Below are 22,651 nucleotides of genomic sequence, written 5' to 3' on the forward strand. Positions count from 1 at the left end.
TCTCAGTCTCCGTTAACAAAAAATGCACTTGAATAAAAACTAAATGCAACCAAAAAACTAAATGGAAATAAAAACTACATTAAATGAAAACAGTACGGATTATTAAGTCTGTAAACTAAACTGACCTTCAAAAAATAATAATCGACTTCCGGTTATGGCGTAGAGGTGAGCGGATGCGTTGAACCTGGGCTCCCAACTGGTCGGCTAAATTTCCTTTGCCAGAGAAGAATCAACCCTCTAAGAACGTTTAATTTATAATGAAAAGGGCAAAGGCGTTAAAAAGTGACGTTAGACCAAAATCTACACAAGAAACGGGCAAGAAAACCCTTAAAGAAGTGGGCGACGACGGCGAATGTGAGCAACACGTGGCTATGGACGGGCTTCAAGCTAGCATCGGAGCTGTGCACAAAGAAATAGTAGCCATCCGTGGAGACATGAAAGAAGAGCTGGGCCGCTTTCGCGACAGCTTCTCCACTGATATGAAAAAAGAACTAAGAAATTTTCAAGAGGAAATTAATGGAAGGCTAAACGAAATAGCGTCGGACATTAAAGAGAACAAAAAGAAAGCGGAGGAATCACTACAACGTGTGGCAGAAATGGAGGAGTGGAGTGCAGCAGCGAAAGAGGTGCTGTCTCAGGCCATGAGCAACCAGGAGAAACTCCAAGCTAAGGTGACCGACTTGGAAGCACGCTCACGGAGAAACAACATTCGCGTGTTCGGGATCCCGGAGGATACGGAGGGAGACAACATGTTGGAGTTTATGGAGCGTTTCATTAAGACTGAGCTGTCACTCCAGGACACAGATCTGGCTATACAACGCTGCCACCGGGCTTTGGGTCCTAAACCACCGCAGAATGCGACTCCCCGCTCCGTGGTCATCCACTTTCTGGCATTCACAACCAGGGATTTGGTGCTTCGCACCGCGTGGAAGAAAGGAGAGATCCGCCTTAACCAGCAGCGGGTTTATTTCGACCAGGACTATCCGGCAGAGACCCAAAAGAAGAGGAAGGCTTACGCCCCCATCAGAAAACTCTTGAAAGAAAAAGGTCTCCGCTTCCAAACCCCGCCGCCAGCTAAGCTTCGTGTGTTTTTTGACGGTGGCCCGGTGACGTACAACAGCGCGGCAGACGCCATGAAGGACCTGCAGAAGAGAGGCCTCGCTCCTGACTGCGGCAGCAACAAGGGCCCCCCCACGGCAGCGCTGATGGAGAAACTGGATAGTTTATCCTGGGAGAAGGTGGAGGCCAAACGACACGGAGAGAGAGCACGGGAAAAACTCAGTGGATTCCGCCGCGAGGCGGGGGGCGCAGCTGCCTCTCCTAGTTAAAACCTTGATGGTAAGACAAACACTCATGATGGTCTGATCCAGCATGTGGTCTACCAACTGAATATTTTCGTAAAGAGACACTGTCAGACACCGATTTATTAATGTTTCATTTAACCCTCGCTAATGTCAACGTAACTAATTGTGGAAAATGTATATAAAATATGACCTTTGATTTGGGAGCTGGTTCAAGGGCTCCGATCGTGCACTGAGCTTACACTCATTCTGAGCTATGTCAGATTGCACTGGAGAGACCCCCCATGAGCAGAGTCTCATGGGGACTTTTCTCTCCACCCCTGACTCCTTACTGAGTCACTTTGTTTTGGAAGTCGTTCCTTTTACACGTTTTCAAGTTTCAACTTTGTTATGTGTGTGTGTTTTTTTATATGTTATAATGTTAAGGTCACCCTGGAGGTGTAAGTTAGAGGGACTTGTTCATTTGAAGATTCATGTTCCACCAGCAATATAAAGTTATAACAATTAATGTTCACGGGTTACAAAATTCTATCAAACGAGGGAAACTTATAGCTAAGATGAGGAGAGAACAGCAACAAATCATTTTCTGGCAAGAAACACACTTAACAAAGGAGAACCATGAAAAACTTAAAAAAATGGGTTTTAAAAATACATTTTACTCCTCCGACTCAAATGGACATACTAGGGGCGTGGCAATATTAATTGCAAATAAGGTGGACTTCCAGGTATCTAAACAAATTACAGATAAAGAAGGTCGTTTTGTTTTGGTGAAGGGAAGATTGGATACAAATGAAGTAACTTTACTCAATGTATATAGACCTCCAGGACAAGACAAAACATTTACTGATAAAGTATCTGATCTCATATTGGCAGAAACATCAGGCGTTCTGATCTGCGGAGGGGACTGGAATGCACAATTGCACCCCTCCCTGGATTCTTCAAACCCTCTAAAGAAAATCAACTCAGATTCCCTATACCTTAAAAAAATGATTAGACGGATAGGTTTAGTTGACGTCTGGCGGGAATGTCACCCATTGGCTAAGGAGTTCACCTTTTTCTCTCACCCACATGCCGTTTACTCAAGAATTGATTACTTTTTCATGTTTAGAGCAGACAGATATAGGGTTTTAGACTGTACAATAGGCACTAGGGACGTGTCAGATCACTCTGGAGTATATATGAAGTTATACTTAGACTCCCACCCAAAGACAACAATATGGAGACTTAACACAGGTCTATTGAATGATAATAAATTTGAGGAATTCATTAACAAGGAATTTGAAGAATATGTAAACTTTAATAACAGCACAGAGATGTCTCCAAGTATATTGTGGGATGCGGCAAAAGCAGTATTACGGGGGAAAATGATAATGTGGGCATCAAGGAAGAAGAAAGAAAAATCAGAGCAATTTAATGACCTGACTAAACAGTTAAACATTTTAGAACAGAAACATATTGAAACTAAAGACCCTGGCCTACTACAGCAAATTACTGAAATAAAAGCGAACCTAAATGAGAAACTCAACGACAAGGTGATACTTAACCTCAAATATATTAAACAAACCTATTATGAAAACGGACCTCGAGCAAAAAAAATATTAGCCTGGCGACTTAAACAACAGCAACTAAACAGATCCATTTTTAAAATTAAAAACCCTGACTCCAACCAGATGTGCTTCTCACCAGATGACATACATAAATCATTTGAAATGTACTATAGAAAACTATATAGTCAACCCGAATTAGCTGAACTCCCCTCAGTAAAACAATTTCTGGACTCCCTGGACCTTCCTTCAATTGGCGCAGAGCAAAACAAGTGTCTATCTGCCGACATAGCACCTGCAGAGCTCAATAAAGCCATCTCAAACCTTAAAACAAGTAAGTCACCAGGTGGAGACGGGCTGCCAGCCGAATGGTATAAAATTTTCAGGAAGTCTATAACACCTTTGCTGCTAAATTGTTTTAACCATGTGCTTAAAGGAGGCGAGACACCCCCATCCTGGAAACAAGCAATAATATCGGTTATACCAAAACCAGGAAAGGACAAAACTGAATGCAGCTCATACCGACCCATTTCTGTCTTGAACACTGATTATAAAATATTCACTTCAATAATTGTCAGCAGACTAGAAAATATTGTCCCTGAACTGATTGATGCGGACCAGACAGGATTTGTCAAAAACAGACGAACTCAGGATAATGTGAGGAGAGCTTTGCACCTGTTTGATATTATGAACAGAAACAACTTGAAATCGTTAGCAATTAGCTTTGATGCTGAAAAAGCCTTTGATTCTGTAAGGTGGGAATACTTATACCTGGTTCTGCAACGGTTTGGCTTTAATGGTACGACTATAAGCTGTTTAAAATCATTGTACAATTCGCCGGTAGCCCGGATTAAGATAAACGGCGGCCTTTCAGATACATTCCCGCTGGAACGAGGATGCCGGCAAGGATGCCCTCTGAGTCCAATTCTTTTTGCACTTTTCATAGAGCCACTTGCTCAAAACATCAGGGAGGACCCAGAAATTAAGGGAATCCTGTTTAAGGGAAGAGAATACAAATCATGTCTATATGCTGATGATGTTCTGGTGACCTTGTCCGATCCAGATACCAGTTTGCCCAACCTCATGTCCTGCCTCCACCAATTCGGACTTTACTCAGGTTATAAATTAAACATCGGAAAAACCCAAACCCTGTGCTTCAACTACTCACCCCGAGACGATATTAGTAATCGGTTCAAATTTAATTGGAAAACAAAAAGAATGAAATATTTAGGCATTAATATTACTAAAAAGCTAAACAAAATATATGACGCTAACTATGGTTCAATGACTAATAAGATTAAAGATGATTTTGACAGGTGGGCTCCCCTGACCCTCGATTTGTACAACAGAATAGAAATCATAAAAATGATTATTTTACCTCAGCTATTATTTCTTTTTCAATCTTTATCAATAGAAATCCCTACCACGCAGTTCAATGAGTGGAACCGGATCATCTCCAGGTTTATATGGCGGAATAAGAAACCAAGGGTCCGTTACAAAACATTACAGTTACCAAGAGATAGAGGAATGTCACTACCATGTCTGGAAAATTACTACAGAGCAGCGCAACTTCAGTTTGCGGTCTATTGGTGTGAAGAGGGGTATGAAGCCAAATGGAAAGAACTAGAATTAAGCCAAATTGACATCCCCCTTCAAGCTCTGCTAGGGGACAAACGACTCAAAAGTGCATATTTAGATGAGTTGTGTGCTTTTACGAAAGTCCCTCTCAACGTCTGGTTTAAAGAGCTCCGTAACCCACTTTTAGAGAGGAAAATGCGGTTACTAAGATGGATTGAGCATGATGGGGATTTTGCGCCAGTTCATCTTGATTTGACATTCAAAGAATGGACTGGAAAAGGAATGAAATCATACTGCATGATCTCTTCAGGTACCCATCTGGAAAGTTTCCACCAACTACAGGAGAAATTTCACCTTGATAAACGAGACTTTTTCAGATACTTGCAGCTCAGGGATTACTTTAATAAAAACATTAAAATAGTGGAAGGAAATGACCAGGATCTCATTAGTATTTTTATCAATGCATACAAAGGCAAATCTTATAAGAAGAGGCTGTCTAGACTATACATGTATTTGGAAGCCAATAAAAAAACATCAACACTATATATCAAAAATACATGGGAAAGGGAGGCGAACATAACACTAACGGAGGGGGAGTGGCTAAACATCTGCCAAATCAACTCCACCACCACCAGTTCAAGACTTTGGAGGGAATTTTCATGGAAGAATATGGTTAGGTTCTTTATAACCCCCAAAAGAACATTCTCTCAGACCGGTAGGGCAGTAACTGGGCATTGTTGGAGAAAATGTGATAATGTGATGGCTGACCACTTTCACATATTTTGGGGCTGCCCGCTGATTTATCCCTATTGGTTAACTATAGTTAAAGAAATAAAAGTAATACTTGGTTTTGAAATTGGGCACAATTTTCAAACTATGTATTTATGTAATCTACCAAATGAACTCAACGCTCAAGATAAGTATCTTTTGAAAATATTATTGATAGCAGGAAAGAAATCAATAACAAGAAGATGGTTCAGCGGGAGCCCACCGACTGTGAGAGACTGGTCAGCCACGGTAGAAGAAATATGTCATATGGAAACGCTTACCTTCTCCCTCAGACTACAACAGGACAAAATTGAAAAATATTGGTATAAATGGTTTATATATAAGAACTTGAAAGTAAGTTGAGTGTTATTTGTACATTACTCGGGGTGAAAGATGTGAGGGGGTGCTGGGGGGGATGGATGGGACTTGGTAAATTTGGACAAATCCCTTACCTGTTGGACTCTTCATGAAAATTTAAGTACATTGTAACCTGCTTGCCGAATTAGTGTGTGTGGTTTAGGTATTTTGCTTCGCAGTATCCCTCCCTTGGTGACCTATTTGTTCTGAGTGTCGTTTGTTGTTCCCTTTTTTTTTTTTTTTTCCTCATATTTTTGTAAACTTTTGTGCTGTATAAAAATGTAAATCTGACAATTAAAAATAAAGTATAAAAAAAATAATAATAATAATCGTTAGTTTTATATGGAGAAGAAGGACAGAACTGCCACTTTTATAAACAAAAAGTGCAAACTAACAAAAGCACAATCCATTTCATTGTACTGTTAGTTGTACAGTTGTGGAATTACTGCACCTCTTTAGCGATTAAGCTGTCTGTGAGTGTGAACCATTTTGCACTGTCCTTTTTGTACGCTGTCTGTCGAATAAATGCTCCAGTGGTGGTGGACTGTCAAGAACTTGAAGATGGAAACAGCCCACCCATTGTGGGTTTTTTTCTGCTTTGAGGTGCTTTATGACAAATGCAACATAACTGCTCGCAAAGGTTTAGCGGTTTGCCTCGGTCATTTGGTTCGAATTCGAAGTGCTCCCACACAGCTGCTATTGCATTCGACTTGGAAACCAATTCCATTTAGTTTTTTTCCCCCCCAATATCAAACAGCGTTTTTTTAGCTTGCCAACTCCTCACGGGGCTCTAATGCTGCAGAGATACAAGACGATGCGCCTCGGCTGGCTACCTGACACAATAGTTCACGAAAATGATGAAAATTATCAACCTCGTTTTAATTTATCATGCGATTAATTGATTTATTGTTTATCGTGACAGGCCTAATACTTGCTAATCACTTCCTTGTTCGTGATCTTGTTTGGCACAGTTGATGTCACACTTCTGAGTGATCACAGAAAATGGCTAAGAGACCAGAATCCTTTTTTCGATCTTTGATTTAAAATTAGTGTGAATTTTTTAAAATGCGAGACTGAAAACAAGCACTTTTTATGACTATCTTTCGATTAATGTTAGTTTCAAAACACTTCATTTGACCTTAAAAGAAAGCCTCGTGGATAGTTGATGATAAAACAAAGAAAAGGTAAATAAAAAAATTAATAAAAAAACAAAACGTTTTAATGCTCAGGTTAGCTTTGTGGAACTCAGAGGTTTATAAATGCTAGACATCTTTAAATAAACCTACAGGAACTGTCTCCAGTGTCTTCTTCCTCCAGATGCTCTAGGGCTGTCACAAAATCATCCTCAATTGATGAGACTGATTGGTTGGTGTCATCTTCCTCTGGCTGGCTGGACTCAGCTGTGCCCTTGTGAAGAGCCTGGAGCTCAAGTAGGTAGTGAAACCCTGCCACGTAGCACCCCAGCAACCCCACCAGAGATGCAACAGAGGTCTGAGGGGAGGCGCTCATGCTGGGGTTATGCCTCAGGACACACAGAGCCTTTAGCAAACACTGCAAGAACAAAGAAATAAAGAAGGACAGTATAAGAAATAGGAAAATTATTCAATAAAAACATCATATTTGTGACGAATAAAGAATCCATGAAAGGCTAAAGGGTTCATGTTATGCAATCACTTGGACAAACCAGCTGTTATTGAGTAAGGTTAAAATATGCACTGTTATGGCTGTGCACTTATGTGTATTGTTAAAATTCAAAATAAGTTTCTGCAAAGCCTTTAAACTTTATAATCCCCCATCAGTGGGAGGTCTTGCTGTCTGAAACTAACAATAACCCACAGACTTAGCTGCAGGGCCTCTGTGAACCCAAACAAGACTCACAGAACCAGGAAGGACAAAGCTGCAAGAGTGGGCTGCAAAAACAACATTGGTCAGCCTGTCCCACCTGTGTTTCTACAAAAGCGTGAGAAAGACTTGGCTTATCTGTTTGACAGATGTGACCAACAAGCAGAAAAATATTTCATTCAACAACTGCCAGAATTTAGTGTCACATGAAAGGAGAAAATGGAAACATTTTTAAACCACTGTAATTATTGGTTGCCGCCAAAGCAGAAAAGATGATAATGTTTTTGCCCATGTCTGTTTATTTGACTGTGGAGTTCGCAAAATATCTGATGAACCACTGGATGGACTTTATTGAAACTTTTAAAAAGTAATCAATGGATGTACATTTACAAATGATTAAGATTTGAAGTCCCTTCAATTTAGGATGAGTACCACAACTAATCAACGTTAACAAACACACAAAATAACTAATTTTACAGATACTTGAGCTAATGTTTGATGTGCTAGTAGCTGAAAGTCATCCACAATGCGTACTCTGAGCACTAACACATTTTGCAAGATGTCATATTATCACAAGCTTGAGCATGTTGTCATTTTCAAGGTTTGTCTGAAACTGCTAAAATTTTATAATTTCTCAACATAAGATGAGCCGGAGCACTGGACAAGCAAACAAAAGGTAGACATCAGCAATTTCAACAAAAAATTTAAACAAACTCTCTTACTGAACTTGAGGACGTTTTGCAAGGTAAGGTGAAAAAGAAAGCAGTCATGAAAACCCTAGATTATTGTGCTTTGATGTTTGCAAAGAGACTTCAAATGACACATACCCTGTATGAAGCAGCTGATAAAGAACTAAAGAAATGTTCACTTGCTAACATATAATTAAAGAGAGAAACTGAAACTCTAGGAAGTACACTTGTACCACAAAGTACAGATGATTTTGATTATGACTGACAGATGAGAATAATGAACTAAAATGCAAATGTTAAGGGAAAAATAAAGATCTTGGACACAACTCCAGAAGAAAGATCATAAAATAACAGCACTTCAAAACAAAATTGATGAACAAAAGCCAAAATACCCGTGATACGTCCTAATTCAGGCTATTCAAGGGCCCAAAGTTCAAACAAAAGAAAGAACAGTTCATGAGATGAACCACAAAAATTCATCAAACTTCATCATGACAACTGCACCCATTGTGAAAAGCCAGAGTATCCTTCAAAACGCAGGAGGATGAAAAACAATTCACAAGTCAGACAAGACCCCGAAAAGTCTGACGGAGAGATTTTGTATCATCTCAGCTAGCCGTCAGATGTGCACTGAAAGCCATTTAAGCAAAGGATAAGTCCAAGACTGAACATTTTAATCGATCAACCTTGTAATACCAAAACCAGGTTCTCAAGATGAACATAACACTCAGTGGCCCTCATACAGATCACCATTGGCTCATTGACCCTAGTTCACCAATCTCTGACCTTGACCTTTTTCCTCTTCTTACCAGTAAAGTTCTCTTGACAGTTTTTTGCCTTTACTCTGTTTTCAGGCCCAGAAAATGTGGTCACAGATACAAGAACCTCTGACAATTTCTTTGTGTCGTGAGCTCAATTAACATTGTTCTATGTTGGAGGCCACAGAAAACTGGAACCTCTCCAAGGACCTGACAGGTGAAAACCATCCAAGAAATGCTCCTTCCAAGACTGTGGTAAAACACACCCAGCCAAAAACAATCAATGGAAGAGTTTATATCTGAATGTGACACTCTTCTTTGCTCTTTTTAGCCACCAACATTCCCTGAGTCCATCACACTCTTCTAAGACAACCTTTGACCCCAATGCCAAAGGTTGCACTAGCTTCACAGATAAAGAACAAAACAGTTCTGCAACGGCAAACAAACTTGAGAGCATTCTAGAGCCCTCCTTTCCTGCAGTTTGCAAAATCACTCATCCTGGTTCCTTTTCAAGCTCAGTATCCACTAGGGATACTCCACTGTCTCCTGAGCAGTGCCAACTGTTGGTACCTACCGCCTGCCTGGCAAACCAAGGTGTCAACCACATGTTCGCTTCGAAAACTGGATCATTTGTTTATTATACCCTGTGATTCTATGAATGGCACATGACTGATTCCTGGTTAAATCATCATCAAAAACTGATCATTCTTTTGGGACCACTTTGTTCTTCAAGTTGGAAGTAACAACTTAATTATCTGGGTGCTATTGCTGACACCATCAAAGTTTCCCTTCTCAATTCTTGGATCCAGGCCTGTGGACTGGCCTTGAAGAAGGCCTAAGTGAAGTTATGAAATATGAAGAAGCTTTTTCATGACCTCTGACCAACCATCCTCTTTTACTGATTACTCTGTGGAAACTTCATTCTGACCTAAGTGGATCTTGATTGCTTTGGGAGACATGTATACATTTGTGGACATCTAATCAGTTATTTATTGATTGCTTACATGCTTTCCTAAGGCTTGTGAAGAAAAACAGGATTCATTGCTAAAATTACATATGTTTATTTGATTACTAAGCTTTTGAAATATGAGAAATGATTGTTGATCATTATTTGTGTGCAAATATTGAACATGAAAATATTCAAGTGTTTTTTTAATCTGCTTTTTTTTTCAACAAATAATACCTTTTTTTGTTTTACAGCAGAACTGTACTCAGTTGTGAGTAAAAACATCTTTGGACAGGGTGAGATGAAGTGTCCACCCCCAAGGTCTAAATGTCCTAGTTGTTATCAAACTTTGTTTGATAAACTGAAGAGAAACCCTTGGTGGGGGATTGCAATTCTGTTTGTTTGTGGCTCGTTTGTGTTCATCGTGTGAAGACCTTTTTGTAACCTGAGAAAAACTTTGTTGCTCAGTGATTTTGTCTTTGTAAATCAAGCAGACAAAAGATAAAAAAAAAGATCGTAAGCAGAAACTTAAAGTGAGAAATAACATTTTGTATCAGTTTACTATCGCCTGACTCCTGCTGCATCAGCTGCCTCCTTGCCAACCCCCTGCAACCTCAGGAGAACTTTGGTGGAATGCTGACCCTCTGACCCTCAATGGGCTCTGCCTCCTTGTCATGGTCTTGTTGAGACCTGAGAAGCCTCCAAGTTCCCCAAAGACAATGTGACAAATGATCCCTCCGCAGCTTCTCATTTGATGAGGCACCTTTGACACTGTGTGATGAGAAATAAAAAAAAAGCAGCGATTTGGATCTGTCTTTTTCATTGTAAATGATGCAAATTGATAAATATCTGTTTCCAACATAATGTTTTATCAAAACTATCCTGACAACATGGCAGAATTATTTACATCTTCTGATCAAATTCCAAGGTGAACAATTTAACAAAATAATTTAAAGTATACCAAAATATTGTACAGGGTAAAAATCGAAAAGATTAAATCCTAAAATTGAAACATTCTATTTGAAGAATTCTTTTGTTTCAGATAAACTAATAATTACTATTTTGACTTTAGATTGTTAAAGTATTACTTGCCGTTTTGTTTTATCTTGATAAACCCTCTTTCAAAGTAATTACTTAATAGTCATTCAGTCATTCAGAGGAATATACTCTAAAGTCCTAGTGTCTTCTTAACTGTTCATAGTTGATTTTAATTTTTAATGTTTTGTTTTGTTTGTAGATTAAATGTGTAGATTAAATGTTTATTGTTAATTCTGTTTTCTTGATTTAGATTATTTTTGAAGTAAAACCTTAAAGACAAAATTTGGTTTCTTCTTTATTCAGTGTAAATATTATGATAAAGAGTTCTCTGTGATGGATGAATTTCATCCTCCAGTTGTTGTTCTGTGAGGTTAAAATTTTTATCTAGCTACAACAGTTAAGATGTGTCCTGCAGTTCCTTTTTTTTTTTTTTTTTCCCTAAACATGCAGCGTGAATTGTGGATCCTTGAATGTATGCATGGGTATGTGCAGTTTAGTTTGGATTTTTTTCACACATTGATTTAAATTGCCAAAGCAGGACATGTGTTGTTGACACATTTGAAAAAAAATGAACCAAGCTTGATGCAACAAAGCCAAGTTTATAGAATCAGCCAAAAGGGCTTGAAGATTTATCTCAGGTCAAGATTTAAGGGAGAAATGTTATAATCTATTTTGAACAGGCTAACACAATCTCCTGTGATGAAATGTCTAAGACAGGTGAAGAAACAGAAACAGTACAACAGATTCCTCGAAGCAGACATGTTGAAGTGTCCCTGGTCAAGACACTGAACTTCTCATTGCCTCTGATGTGTGTCCCATTTGTGTATGAATGGACTGATTAGTCTCTATAGAGTGAGTGATAAAGGACAACCTAATGATTCCTAGGTGTTGAGTTTAGAGGGTTATCAACATCTATGTCATCATTAGGAGTGTAAAGAGATCTTGTGTGACAAGATCTCACAAGATTACCCCTCCTGAAGCCCTCAAAGGAGAAAGAGAGACAAAGAGAGGTGGATAAGCCCTTGTAACTTCAGGTCAATTTGACCCAAAAGCCACAGGAGGGTTCAACCATCACAAGGTTTGTCATCAAGTTAAAAACTGTCACCCCTTGTGAAAATGGTTTCGACTCCCCTGAGTTTGAAGAACGTACAGCTTTAATGAGTAGTTAGAAAAGCTTGTATTGTCAAAGTACCATTCTAAGGACTGAGAGATTCATCAGAAACCAGACAGAAGGTTGGCCAGTCAGTAGAGTTTGTGGCAAAACATTTTTTCCTTAACATAATGTTAAAAATCTCGTCTCACTCTAACCCAGTATCTTGCCTCATCTAGTCTTGTAAGATCGATGTCTCGTTACACCCCTATATGATCATAGTTGTTCCCGACTTTACAAGATTTAAAATAAACATCTGAATCTCAAATCACATGAAATTAAAAAACCAACAAACAAAAGAAAAACAGCATTCATCTAAAGTCAGTCATTGTGCTGTATTAGGTGTTGATTAGATGTTGGCATAAAATGTCAAATTTAATCACAAACAGTGTTTATTCAAGGATCTATTAAAATTTTAAGCTTAAATAGACTCACAAGAATTCAGAAATGATTTTTACAAAATTGGATTGTGAAACAACATCATTAGAACCACATCAAGTGCAGGTTTTTCTTTATATTTTGTCTGAATTTCCTGAGAAATCCATTAAAAAGTTAATATTAAATTTAACTACAGTACCGCTGTACTTAAAAAAACATGCACAATATAGAACAGAATCAGAACAAACTAAACCTCTTGATTGTGGAGTAAAAGTTTCAGCTCTTTCTGTTCCAACTAAAAAACAGGTTATCTGATTTCTAACCATCAACGTACAATATCAGTGTTAGAATGGCCCGAGTGGCTGGAGTAAACAGGAGACTTGAGGCCAAGAAAAGGGTGCAGACCCACTGGGTGTTTTATTCTCCAACACTGACAGACCCAAGAACCCTGCCTGGAAGGTCATCATAGATCTCAGCAGTTCTCTGAATGAAGCTAACAAGCAGCCTTTTATAATCCACTACCCCCTGTCATTAACAGACCTACCATAAACAGGGTATGCAAAATAAAATATAAATACACAAACAATCTACAATAAATATCCAAATACTTTATTTAACAATCAACATCTATTACCAAGCACATTTCTGAAAACATTCCTATAAATATAAAAAGTCAACATTAAACATCTAAAATATATGTATCAGTGGTGGGCGGTGCATTTCGCACTTAGGCCTTCAGTGATATCCAACTTAGTCAATAAATACCTTTCATTATGCCAGCATTTATAACACCAGGATTGGAGAGTAGTTAGAAACACACTTAAGCACTACTTGGCTTTGCATTACCTTAGTTGTGTACAAAATGGTGCATTTTAAAAACCAACAAACCCGCATCAGGAATTAAAACATATCTGGTATGGTACTGTCAGAACTAAATAAAATAGAATAAAATAAATAAAATGTTTGCACTCACCAAAACAGCTGTGTCCCCCAAAACACTTATTTCAACACAAAATCCATTCTGGGACAGGTTAGCTGGCTCGGGGTCGGCTGTCCTCCTCTAACGAGATCTAGCTTCTCTTGAAAAGTTTGTCTTGAAAACAGTCTTGCCAGTAAATCAGCAACCAAATCAACGTGTTGCTCTCCTTCGGCCATTGTAGGTTAAAAAGTTTTTAACCGTTAACAGTCCCGGGTGTGACTCTGTTGATCTGCATAGCACTGCCGTGGCTCAAACTAGTAAGTTTCTATATCCAATCACAGGACGCCTAAATGTCATGTTCAACGTGAGGCCAGCTAGAGGGCCGTACTGACACAACAAGTGATCTGATTGGCTATCACAACTATCTATCAGCTGTATTTGCCCGTTCACTTACAGTGCACAGACGCCAGCACTGTTGATTCTGAAGGCCCGGGCAGATTTCGTACAGCCTGGCAACATAAGGTAGCTGAATTCTGATTGGATAAAAACTCTAATTTAAAAACAACAGCACTGGAAGGAGCATAATATGACATGAAGAGAATATGAATACTTTTAGATATCTAGGGAAAGCAAATTAAAAATTAAATTAACCTTTATCATAATTATGATCATGATCCTTGGTTATGTTAGGCCAGCAGAGAAGGCCTTGCTGGCCCTGATGGCCCACCACTGATTATATATAATATCTATATATATACACATACACTATACTATATAATGTAGTTTTGAGTAGTTTGGGTGTGAATCTTGACAAGGACGCATTCTGCATCATTTGTGATGGTTACATGTGATTGGTCAGATGCTCAGGTCCACCCCCTAAGATAGATTCTAATTGTTGGAAATTAGACTTGATTAAGGTTTAGTTATTGCAATATTGCAAATAGCAATAATGTGTTTTTCTTTATCTTTCTTTCAATAGAAACTATACCTGGGACTTCAGGTTGGAAGGTGCAGAAGTTAGTGGTGTGAGTTTCCTGCTCTGCAGAACCCTGTAGTAAATGTCCATACTTCATTAAACAACAATAAGTAGATGACCACACTACTTTAAAAGTCATTTAATAGCTTCGTCAGGGAAAGCCAGCAAAGGTGCCAAGAAAAAAAATGTAACTAAGGAGAAGAAAGATACGACCACATGCAATCAAGCTATCACTGACGTGGTGAGCACTAACAATAACAAAGCCAACATAACATTAAGCTTCTCAAAGTGCTAAGAGAACTACGAGCAGAAAACAGACAAGACAAGAGCACAGTGACACTTGGGCCTCAATAGAGAAATCCATATCTCAGGTGAAAGAATGAATTGAGTCGATGGAAGGAGAAAATTAGGGCGATGAAGTCCGAAAAAAAAAATCATATAGACACTAGAGGACAGAGACATGAGAGGACACTATTACATTTAACTGAAAGAGACGTTGTAATGACAGCCAAATGTGAAGATCTGGAAAACAGGCTCAGATAGAACAACATAAGAATATACCAAGTGCCAGAAGCCATTGCATGTAAAGATACTAAAGTGTTTGTGAAACAACTTCTGTTAGAGGCTCTGAAACTCCCACCAAACATGGACCTGAATATAGAACGAGCACACCTATCCCTGGCTGTTAAACCAAATAGACCAAACGTCCCTCCTCACTCCATCATTGTGCGCTTTCTAGATTACACAGTCAAAGAACATGTTCTAGAGCAGGCCTGGAGCCAAGAAGTTATGTTACAGGCTGATCTGCAAAGGAGGAGAGGTGAAGGGCGTTGTGTCATTAAGCAACTTTAAGAAGAGGGAATACATGCAAGATACCCATATCCAGCACAACTAAGGATATCTACACAGTCAGGAGAGAAGACACTTGAGACTCTTGTGGAAGGTAAGTCTCATGGTGCGGGATTTGTGAATTAATGTGCAGACTGAAGAGGGAGAGATATATCAACGGGAGCTACTGATGGATAAATAGCAACTGTAATCAGCGGAAAGAAGAAAAAAGTTGTAACGTCACTATCTGGGACTGACCTGAAGGCATTCTTTACTGAGCAGAATGAGTAAAGTACTGTTAATATTGAAGCCCATAATATAAGTACAAATCTATTAAGCTGTTGTTCTATTTTATATTTTGAGACACTTTAGTCAGAAAAGACGTAATAAGTTGTGTATTATTGTAACGATGAAGTCTTCATTACCGGGAGTATTTTTTATAAACATAAACTGTATAGCACTTTAAGAACACCTTTGCACTTTAATTAGCACTTTGTTTAGCACTGCACTTTAAGCATGAATTTGCACATAAAGAACCATTTGCACACAAGAAGTTTCAACTATTTATTAAATATTTATTGAGAATTTTAATAATTAGCATGTAGCCTTTTGTTCCAGGCTCTGCACAGCTGCTCCTCATTAAGAAGTGAGGTGGTTGTCTGTGAGAAGAAAAGAATTGTTAGTCAGAGGAAATAAGGTCTACTGTTTAAAAACTCAAACAAATGTTTGCGTAAAATATGTTAAGTGTGAGTGCAGGAGAATTGTAGTGGTGCTAAAAATCAACAACTCACCTGTCTTTTCTGTGTCCTCTCCAGGGTGTTTGGACAAATACTTCCCCGAGGGTTCAGACACCATTTATAGGTTCCAGGAGAGGCCATGGAAAAGTGTGTGTGGGAGGGTTTGCACATAGTTTTATGATACTTAGGTGTAGGTTTAAAATATAAAATATTTATAAAAGATTAACTGGGAATATAGTGGTATTTTGATAAAATGTATTTTACAGATGGAAGTAGTAAATTAATAAATGTCCCTGTGAGGAATGGTTTAGTCCGTTATCAGCTGTGACTATTTAAGGCTGCAATTATGTCTTGTGGGGGGTTCTTTTGTTGTTGACTGATGCTGTTAGGCTGAATGGGAATGGACCAGAATAAAACTTGTTCTGACTTCCACCTGACTCTGCATGGATCATCATTCTCCCTGTAAATCCTACCACGAAGGGCTGCCGGTTGACAATTATGAAAAAAATGGGTTCTGTGTGTGGAGAGCTACCCATAACTGTATCACCTATAGCAGGGGTAGGCAACCCTGGTTTTGAAGAGCCACTATCCTGCACATTTTCCTTGTTTCTCTGCTCCAACACACCTGATTTGATTCAGTGGGTGATTAACAGGATTCTGAAGAACATGAAGAGTTGATTTAACCACTGAATCAGGTGTGTTGGAGCAGGGAAAAAAGTAAAACATGCAGGACAGTGGCCCTCGAGGACCAGGATTGCCCACCCCTGGTTTAAAGGAAATGCTCTTTCCATATTCCCGGATTATCCTCCAAGTGTTGTGAAGGGCAGATCTGCAGTCAGTGAGGTGAGACGACTGCTTCATGGACAAGATAGTGTTAAATACGGCCTTCTTTATCCAGTGGTGTTTCGGATCACACATAATGAAACTGGGAAACGATTCCAAGATCCACAAGAAGCCATGGCTTATGCAAAAACCGAACTCATCTAAAGACTGACACGAAGTAGGTTGAAATGAGTGAGAAAAGCTTAGCTCTTCCTCTGAATGAAGTTGATTCTTTTCACTAGCATGTAAGTACATTATATCACTCAACACATGTTACACTGTAACAGAGCCACAGTGTTCTAGATCACCTAAAATGGACATGAGGAAAGCATCTATTAAAGTGAAATAATCTGTGCCGGTTCACACTCCTTTTCCTGATGTGTAACAGACATAAATAATTTGATTAGAATACGAAAGTGATTCTACAATTGTTATAGAAGGTATGGTTTACTTATGTTTATCTGACTATTTGACATGTTAAAGTTACAGCAGGAACTACCTCTTCTTTTTTAGTTAAAAACATTGAGTTTGAGAATTTTAACCTGTCGGTCTTTGGGACCCAGTGCAGAACTATGTTTTATATGTAGCAGAGTTTGTTAATACTAGCGTACCCTCCTATAAGCACTTAAATGTGCAGTAATTATTGCAAAGGGTTGGGGATTCATTATTTTTTTATTTTCTCTCTCTGTCCCTCTCTCTCTGCGTGTTCACTTTACTATTTGGGGTCCTTATTACCTTGGAAATCAAGAATATGAACAGATCCAACTCTTTACAAACTTTTCTCTATTATAAATATGGCTGCAACTAATAAAGATTGTCCAAATAGGCCAACCAGATGTGATGTGACCTTGATAAGCTGGAATGTAATATCCTTGAACCACTCTGTCAAAAGGAAAAATGAAATGACCCATTTGAACAAACTTAAAGTGGGAATTGCATTTCTTCAGGTAACGTCTATCTGAACCTTTGATCCCTTTTTTTCCCTAGAGGAGCGTGAGTCGGACAGTTATACCATTCCAATTTCCATTCCAAATCGAGAGGTGTGGCCATAAGAGCCCAACAGCTGAAATTGTGTCTAACAAAATATTTTCAAAGCCAATTAAAATGAAAAAAAGGTTGTTGTCAGGCGTGTCAACTTTCACCTCTGCTTTTTACACTAGCAATTGTGCCATTAGCAACATTTATTTGCATGGATCCACAAATTTTGCCAACTACAGTGGGTCCTACAGAGTACACAATCTCTTTGTTTGTAGATTATGTCATTTTGTTTCTGACAAAATAAAGAACGTCTATACTGGCAGTGCTGGAAGGGATCTATGAGCTGGGGAAAATTTCAGGATACAAAGTGAATAAAAATAATCCTCTATTATGTTATTAAATGTAAATGAAAGTACTAATCCTATATACGAGATTGCTCAATTTAAGGTAGTGAAAAGTTTTGACTATCTAGGTGCTCAGAAAGTCCAAGAACTGGAACAGGGAGATCATACTAATTATGAGTATTTAATAAAAACAGTAAATGCCTCAATTAATAGATGGACATCCCTACCTACATTCATACTGAGAAGAGTCAATATTCTAAAACTGAGTATATTACCAAAGATGCATCAAGTATTCCCCTACCATCTCCTCCTGAGTTGTTTGTATGGTTGAAAAAATGGAAAAATGGAAGGCCTAGGCTTCGTCTCTCCTCACTCTACTTACCATTTGATAGAATGTCCCAATTTTAAATTTTACTACTGGGCCACACAGTTAAGAACTATCATGATCTACTTCTCAAACAAAGACAATCCACACTTAGTAGAATAAGAATCTCACAATTTTAAAAGGTACCTCTTTTATGTACTCTGACACAGCAGTAGGACTAACTATGGAAACAAACTACAAAACCTATTGTGAAAAACATGATTAAAGTGTGGTATGACATTAGAAACATTTTCAAAGAATCTGACTTTGTCACAATTTAGTTCATTATAGGGTAATCAGTTCTTTGCCCCAGAAAGAGCAGATGCAACTTTCAGGTTGTAGACATCGGAAGGGCTTCAAATTAATTTCCGTTTTCCATTAAAGTCAGACGTATTTATGTCTTTTCGGAAGTTACAATTCAAGTTTAAGCTAGATTTAAAAAAAAACACTATTTAAAATATCTTCAACTGAGAAGTTTCGTGAAAGCAAACCAAAGCAATCATAGCAAGCCTCTTCTTACATCACTGGCAAAATTGATGATCAAGAATAAATCGAGAAAGGATATCATCTCAGATTATTATAATCTACTGATCTTTAATTCATTAAAAAATTCAAGAGACAGACTTTTGTCCTAGAATGTGGACCACACAATGACTATCAGTATGCTACAATTTAAATGGCTAATGCGCATATATGTTACACCTGTGCAACTAAATAAATAATAACACAGCAGATGTATGCATAAAGTGTGGCTACAGTGGGACCTTAATACATTGCATGTGGGAGTGCAGACAAATAAAATCCTTTTTCGGACTTTCCTAATTTCTGCTAATTTTGTCCATGCTGACAGAGCAAACACTGTATGTTCAGAATGGGACATGTGACACCTACCTGAGGCCCAGAGTCTCTATGCTCTGCCAGCCTGCGTGAGTCCTTGAGCAGCAGAACTTCATCATTCTTCAGGCTGTGAACATGGAGAGACCTAAGAAGCTCACACAGACCCCCTGGAAGAGATGACAGCACCTGGGGGAGAAGACATACACAAAGATTGGAGGACAAATTAAGTGGGAAAAGCATATTAGTATGCAGGACAGAAATCTGCAAGCTGGATTTAGAAAGAGGGGGATACAGGAAGCCCTTTACTTCATCAAACGAGAAAAAACATCTTTATTCAGAGGAGGTCTCAAATTTCTCAACTTTAAACCTGTTAAGGTAATATAAAAAAACCTACCTGCTGGGTAATATTGTCTCCTTCACTTTGTCCCGGGAGGCACACAAAAACCATCTGAAATAACACACACGATGATCAGTATTATTTTCTGTCATACTGGAATGTCTCTGAGCTTCATTAATGAGTTGGCACTGCTGCTGGTGGGACAAACCTCCGTCAGTCTTGTGGGGTCTCTAGCTGGAAGCTCCAGGCCAACACTACACAACTCCTTTTTATTTCTGAAGAGTCTTTTTGTGGACAGCACCCCACCGCCACGCACAGTCTGCAAACACATGTGGCATACGCTTAGCCCTGATACCAAGACAGAGTTGATGTAATTGTTCATTATGGCACCTTGCCTGTCAGAAAGATTCACAAAAGACTGTTGTCTGGATCTTGTTTGATGTATCCATTTCCCAAGGAAATTGATCTAAAATGGCATTTAAATAACTTCAAAACAACCTGCATCTTTATGACTTTAAAGTAACTTTTGTTGCCTGTATTAATTATTATTATATTACTGTAATTATCAAGCTGAGGCACATAAGCTTTCAAGAATCAATGAGAGACACCAGAAGAGTGACACTGTCCACTGTGTTGGCTCTTTTCATACCAAAGACACACAACTGCAAGAGGGTCTAATTTTGGTCTGATTTTATTTTACTCTTCATCAGAATCTAACAACATAGCAAATACAGCACAGTATTTGCTATGTTGTTAGATTCTGATGAAGAGTAAAATAAAAATCAGACCAAAATTATAACTAAATGACAATAAATCTAAAAAAAATCAATAAAGAAACAAAAAGTCCACACAACCAAATGTAAAATTAACACTGAAAATTTAGGAATAATATTCTGAGCTTTTGCATTAGGTAATTACCCTGGATTATCTTAACCTGACTTAAACAGTTATAATTACTTTACACTGATTTAACTACAACAGCAAGACTCAAAAGCAATAATTAACTTATGTATAAGTAAGATTGATTATAAGTTTATCTAAACATAATCTTTTGAACAGGATGTTTGGAATAAGGACATGTGTTTAGGGTTTACATGCAAAAGAATTTGGACAGTTTGGGCTATTTTTACCAAATGTTTTACTTTGGAATTGGGAAATCTGACGTCTGCTGAGCCGCTGAGTTTCTGCGATTCATCAGTGAGTGGACGAACACTCGTACTATATAGTTCAGTTCTTGGAATTAATTGTTCAAACCGGCCAGAAAATACCACTAGAATTTCACTTTTTGGCTTCCCAGAAAATAAAAACCTTCCTCAGATTTGGATCCATAAACTCTGATGTGGGAATTACTATCAGAACTCGGGTTCAGATCACATGAAAGGAAAGAACCGCTCCAACCCTAGTTACTCACTGCCGTGGGCTGGCATCACGCCAAAAATACAGGACCTGTTGCCAGCAGCAGTCCTAACTACTTCTTCAATGAAGAAGAGGAGAAATCGTGCTGTCATTAAAGGTCTGAGCTGCTTACAGGCCGACAGCCTGAGATCAGTTTGTGATTCAGAGCAGTTTGTTATTGATGAGGAAAATATAGACAATCCATGTGTGATTAAACAAAAGTCATAGTCTGAAACTGCTGCTGATTAGTTTACTCTGGTGTGAGAGTTTATAAACACTACTCTGACGTACACTCACGTGTTTACGAGTTAGCTTCCGGTTAACATTGTTAGCATTGGGTTAGTTTCAAGTTAGCAGCAGCTCTCTCCTTAGAAGAAACATAAAAACGATCTATATTGATAAGCCGTCCTAAGAGTGTTAAACCACGGAATGCAAACAACTTATCCAAAACAATGTGAGGGTCTCAGTCATAACAGAATGAACTTTTGACCCAGAACAGTTGCTGGAAAGATGAGTCTAGGTCAGAGGTCATAAAGGGAGGGGGTTCCTTTATGCTACAGCTGTATCACCTTTGTTCAATCTGCATGGATATTTGCATATCAGAGGTAGAAAGTAATAAATTACATTTACTCACATTACTGTAATTAGGAATGAATTTTGTGTACTTTGTATTTTTGTATTTTTTTGTATTTTTAAAAAAATATATTTTAAGTATATTTTATTTCAAGTATTGTACTTAATTAGACATGAAATCCCATCTGTTACGGAGTAAAAAATGTGAACGTAAATATGTAAATTAAAATCAAAAGGGAAAAAAAAATGTGCATCATAATACTTGCAGTGACTGGATCTGTTCTTTAAGAGTCAGCCTGTGAATGACCTGGCTAGATATGATTACAAGCTGTGAAGGAGGAATTTCCCTGGTAAATAAACCCATAGAGATTGTGTACAAACCCCACAAGCTGCTTCATTCACCGACCTAGAGTAAAACTCGGCAGACGTGCACTTCTCGGCTCGTCACGTGTTAACCGACAGATAAACATCTCCACATCTCCCACATCTCCTTGTTCAAGTGGAAATAAAGACAATGAAAAAAAACTCCTGGAATCTTCAAGTTAAAGAAAGGAAGCTACTTAATTCTGCTGTTAGCTGTTTGCTCAGAAAGAGACTTGCAGCCTGTTGTGGTGAGCTTAAAACAACATTTGTTTTCTAACTTAAAACAAGATTTTCATAGTTCAGCAAGAGGCTTGATCAAAATTAATCAAACAGACATCGGAGCCTGACACTCTGTACCAGCTGGCATTATCCTAACACTGTAACCTGACGAGATCATAAACAGAAGGCATCATTAACGGCCAAATTCATGTCTGAAAACATGTCAAAGAATGAATAAGTCAACTGAAGCTTGTATAATTAAAACATACAACCTGATGAAAAAAATAGTGCTAAATTTCTTAAGGATGAACAGAATTAATGTCTTCGATAACTCTAATTACTGATTGTTTCAGTTCAGAAGAAAGGCTGTATTCACACATCAGATAATTATAGCACACACTTTTTTTTTTAAATGTAAACTGTAGCTTTATAGTCATAAAGTTAAAACTGGAGGCAGAGAATACAGGTGCTGGTCATAAAATTAGAATATCATGAAAAAGTAGATTGATTTCAGTAATTCCATTTAAAAAGTGAAACTTGTATATTATATTCATACATTACATACAAACTCATATATTTCAAATGTTTATTTCGTTTAATTTTGATGATT

The 22,651-nt window shown here is 38.2% G+C and overlaps 1 protein-coding gene across 2 annotated transcripts in view; it reads right to left on the reverse strand.

Annotated features, from left to right (window-relative positions):
* Positions 1–22,651, reverse strand: part of akap11 (A kinase (PRKA) anchor protein 11) — a 57,167-nt gene that overhangs the window by 22,148 nt on the left and 12,368 nt on the right. For both annotated transcript variants that reach the window (XM_017431818.3, XM_017431819.3), the window contains exons 3-6: positions 19,700–19,810; positions 19,549–19,602; positions 19,209–19,340; positions 6,835–7,099 (exon numbers count right to left, since the gene is read on the reverse strand). In XM_017431818.3, the coding sequence (XP_017287307.1) occupies positions 6,835–7,099; positions 19,209–19,340; positions 19,549–19,602; positions 19,700–19,810 (562 nt within the window). The remainder of the gene's footprint in view (positions 1–6,834; positions 7,100–19,208; positions 19,341–19,548; positions 19,603–19,699; positions 19,811–22,651) is intronic.

Source organism: Kryptolebias marmoratus, linkage group LG6, assembly GCF_001649575.2.
Source record: "Kryptolebias marmoratus isolate JLee-2015 linkage group LG6, ASM164957v2, whole genome shotgun sequence".
NCBI lineage: Eukaryota > Metazoa > Chordata > Actinopteri > Cyprinodontiformes > Rivulidae > Kryptolebias > Kryptolebias marmoratus.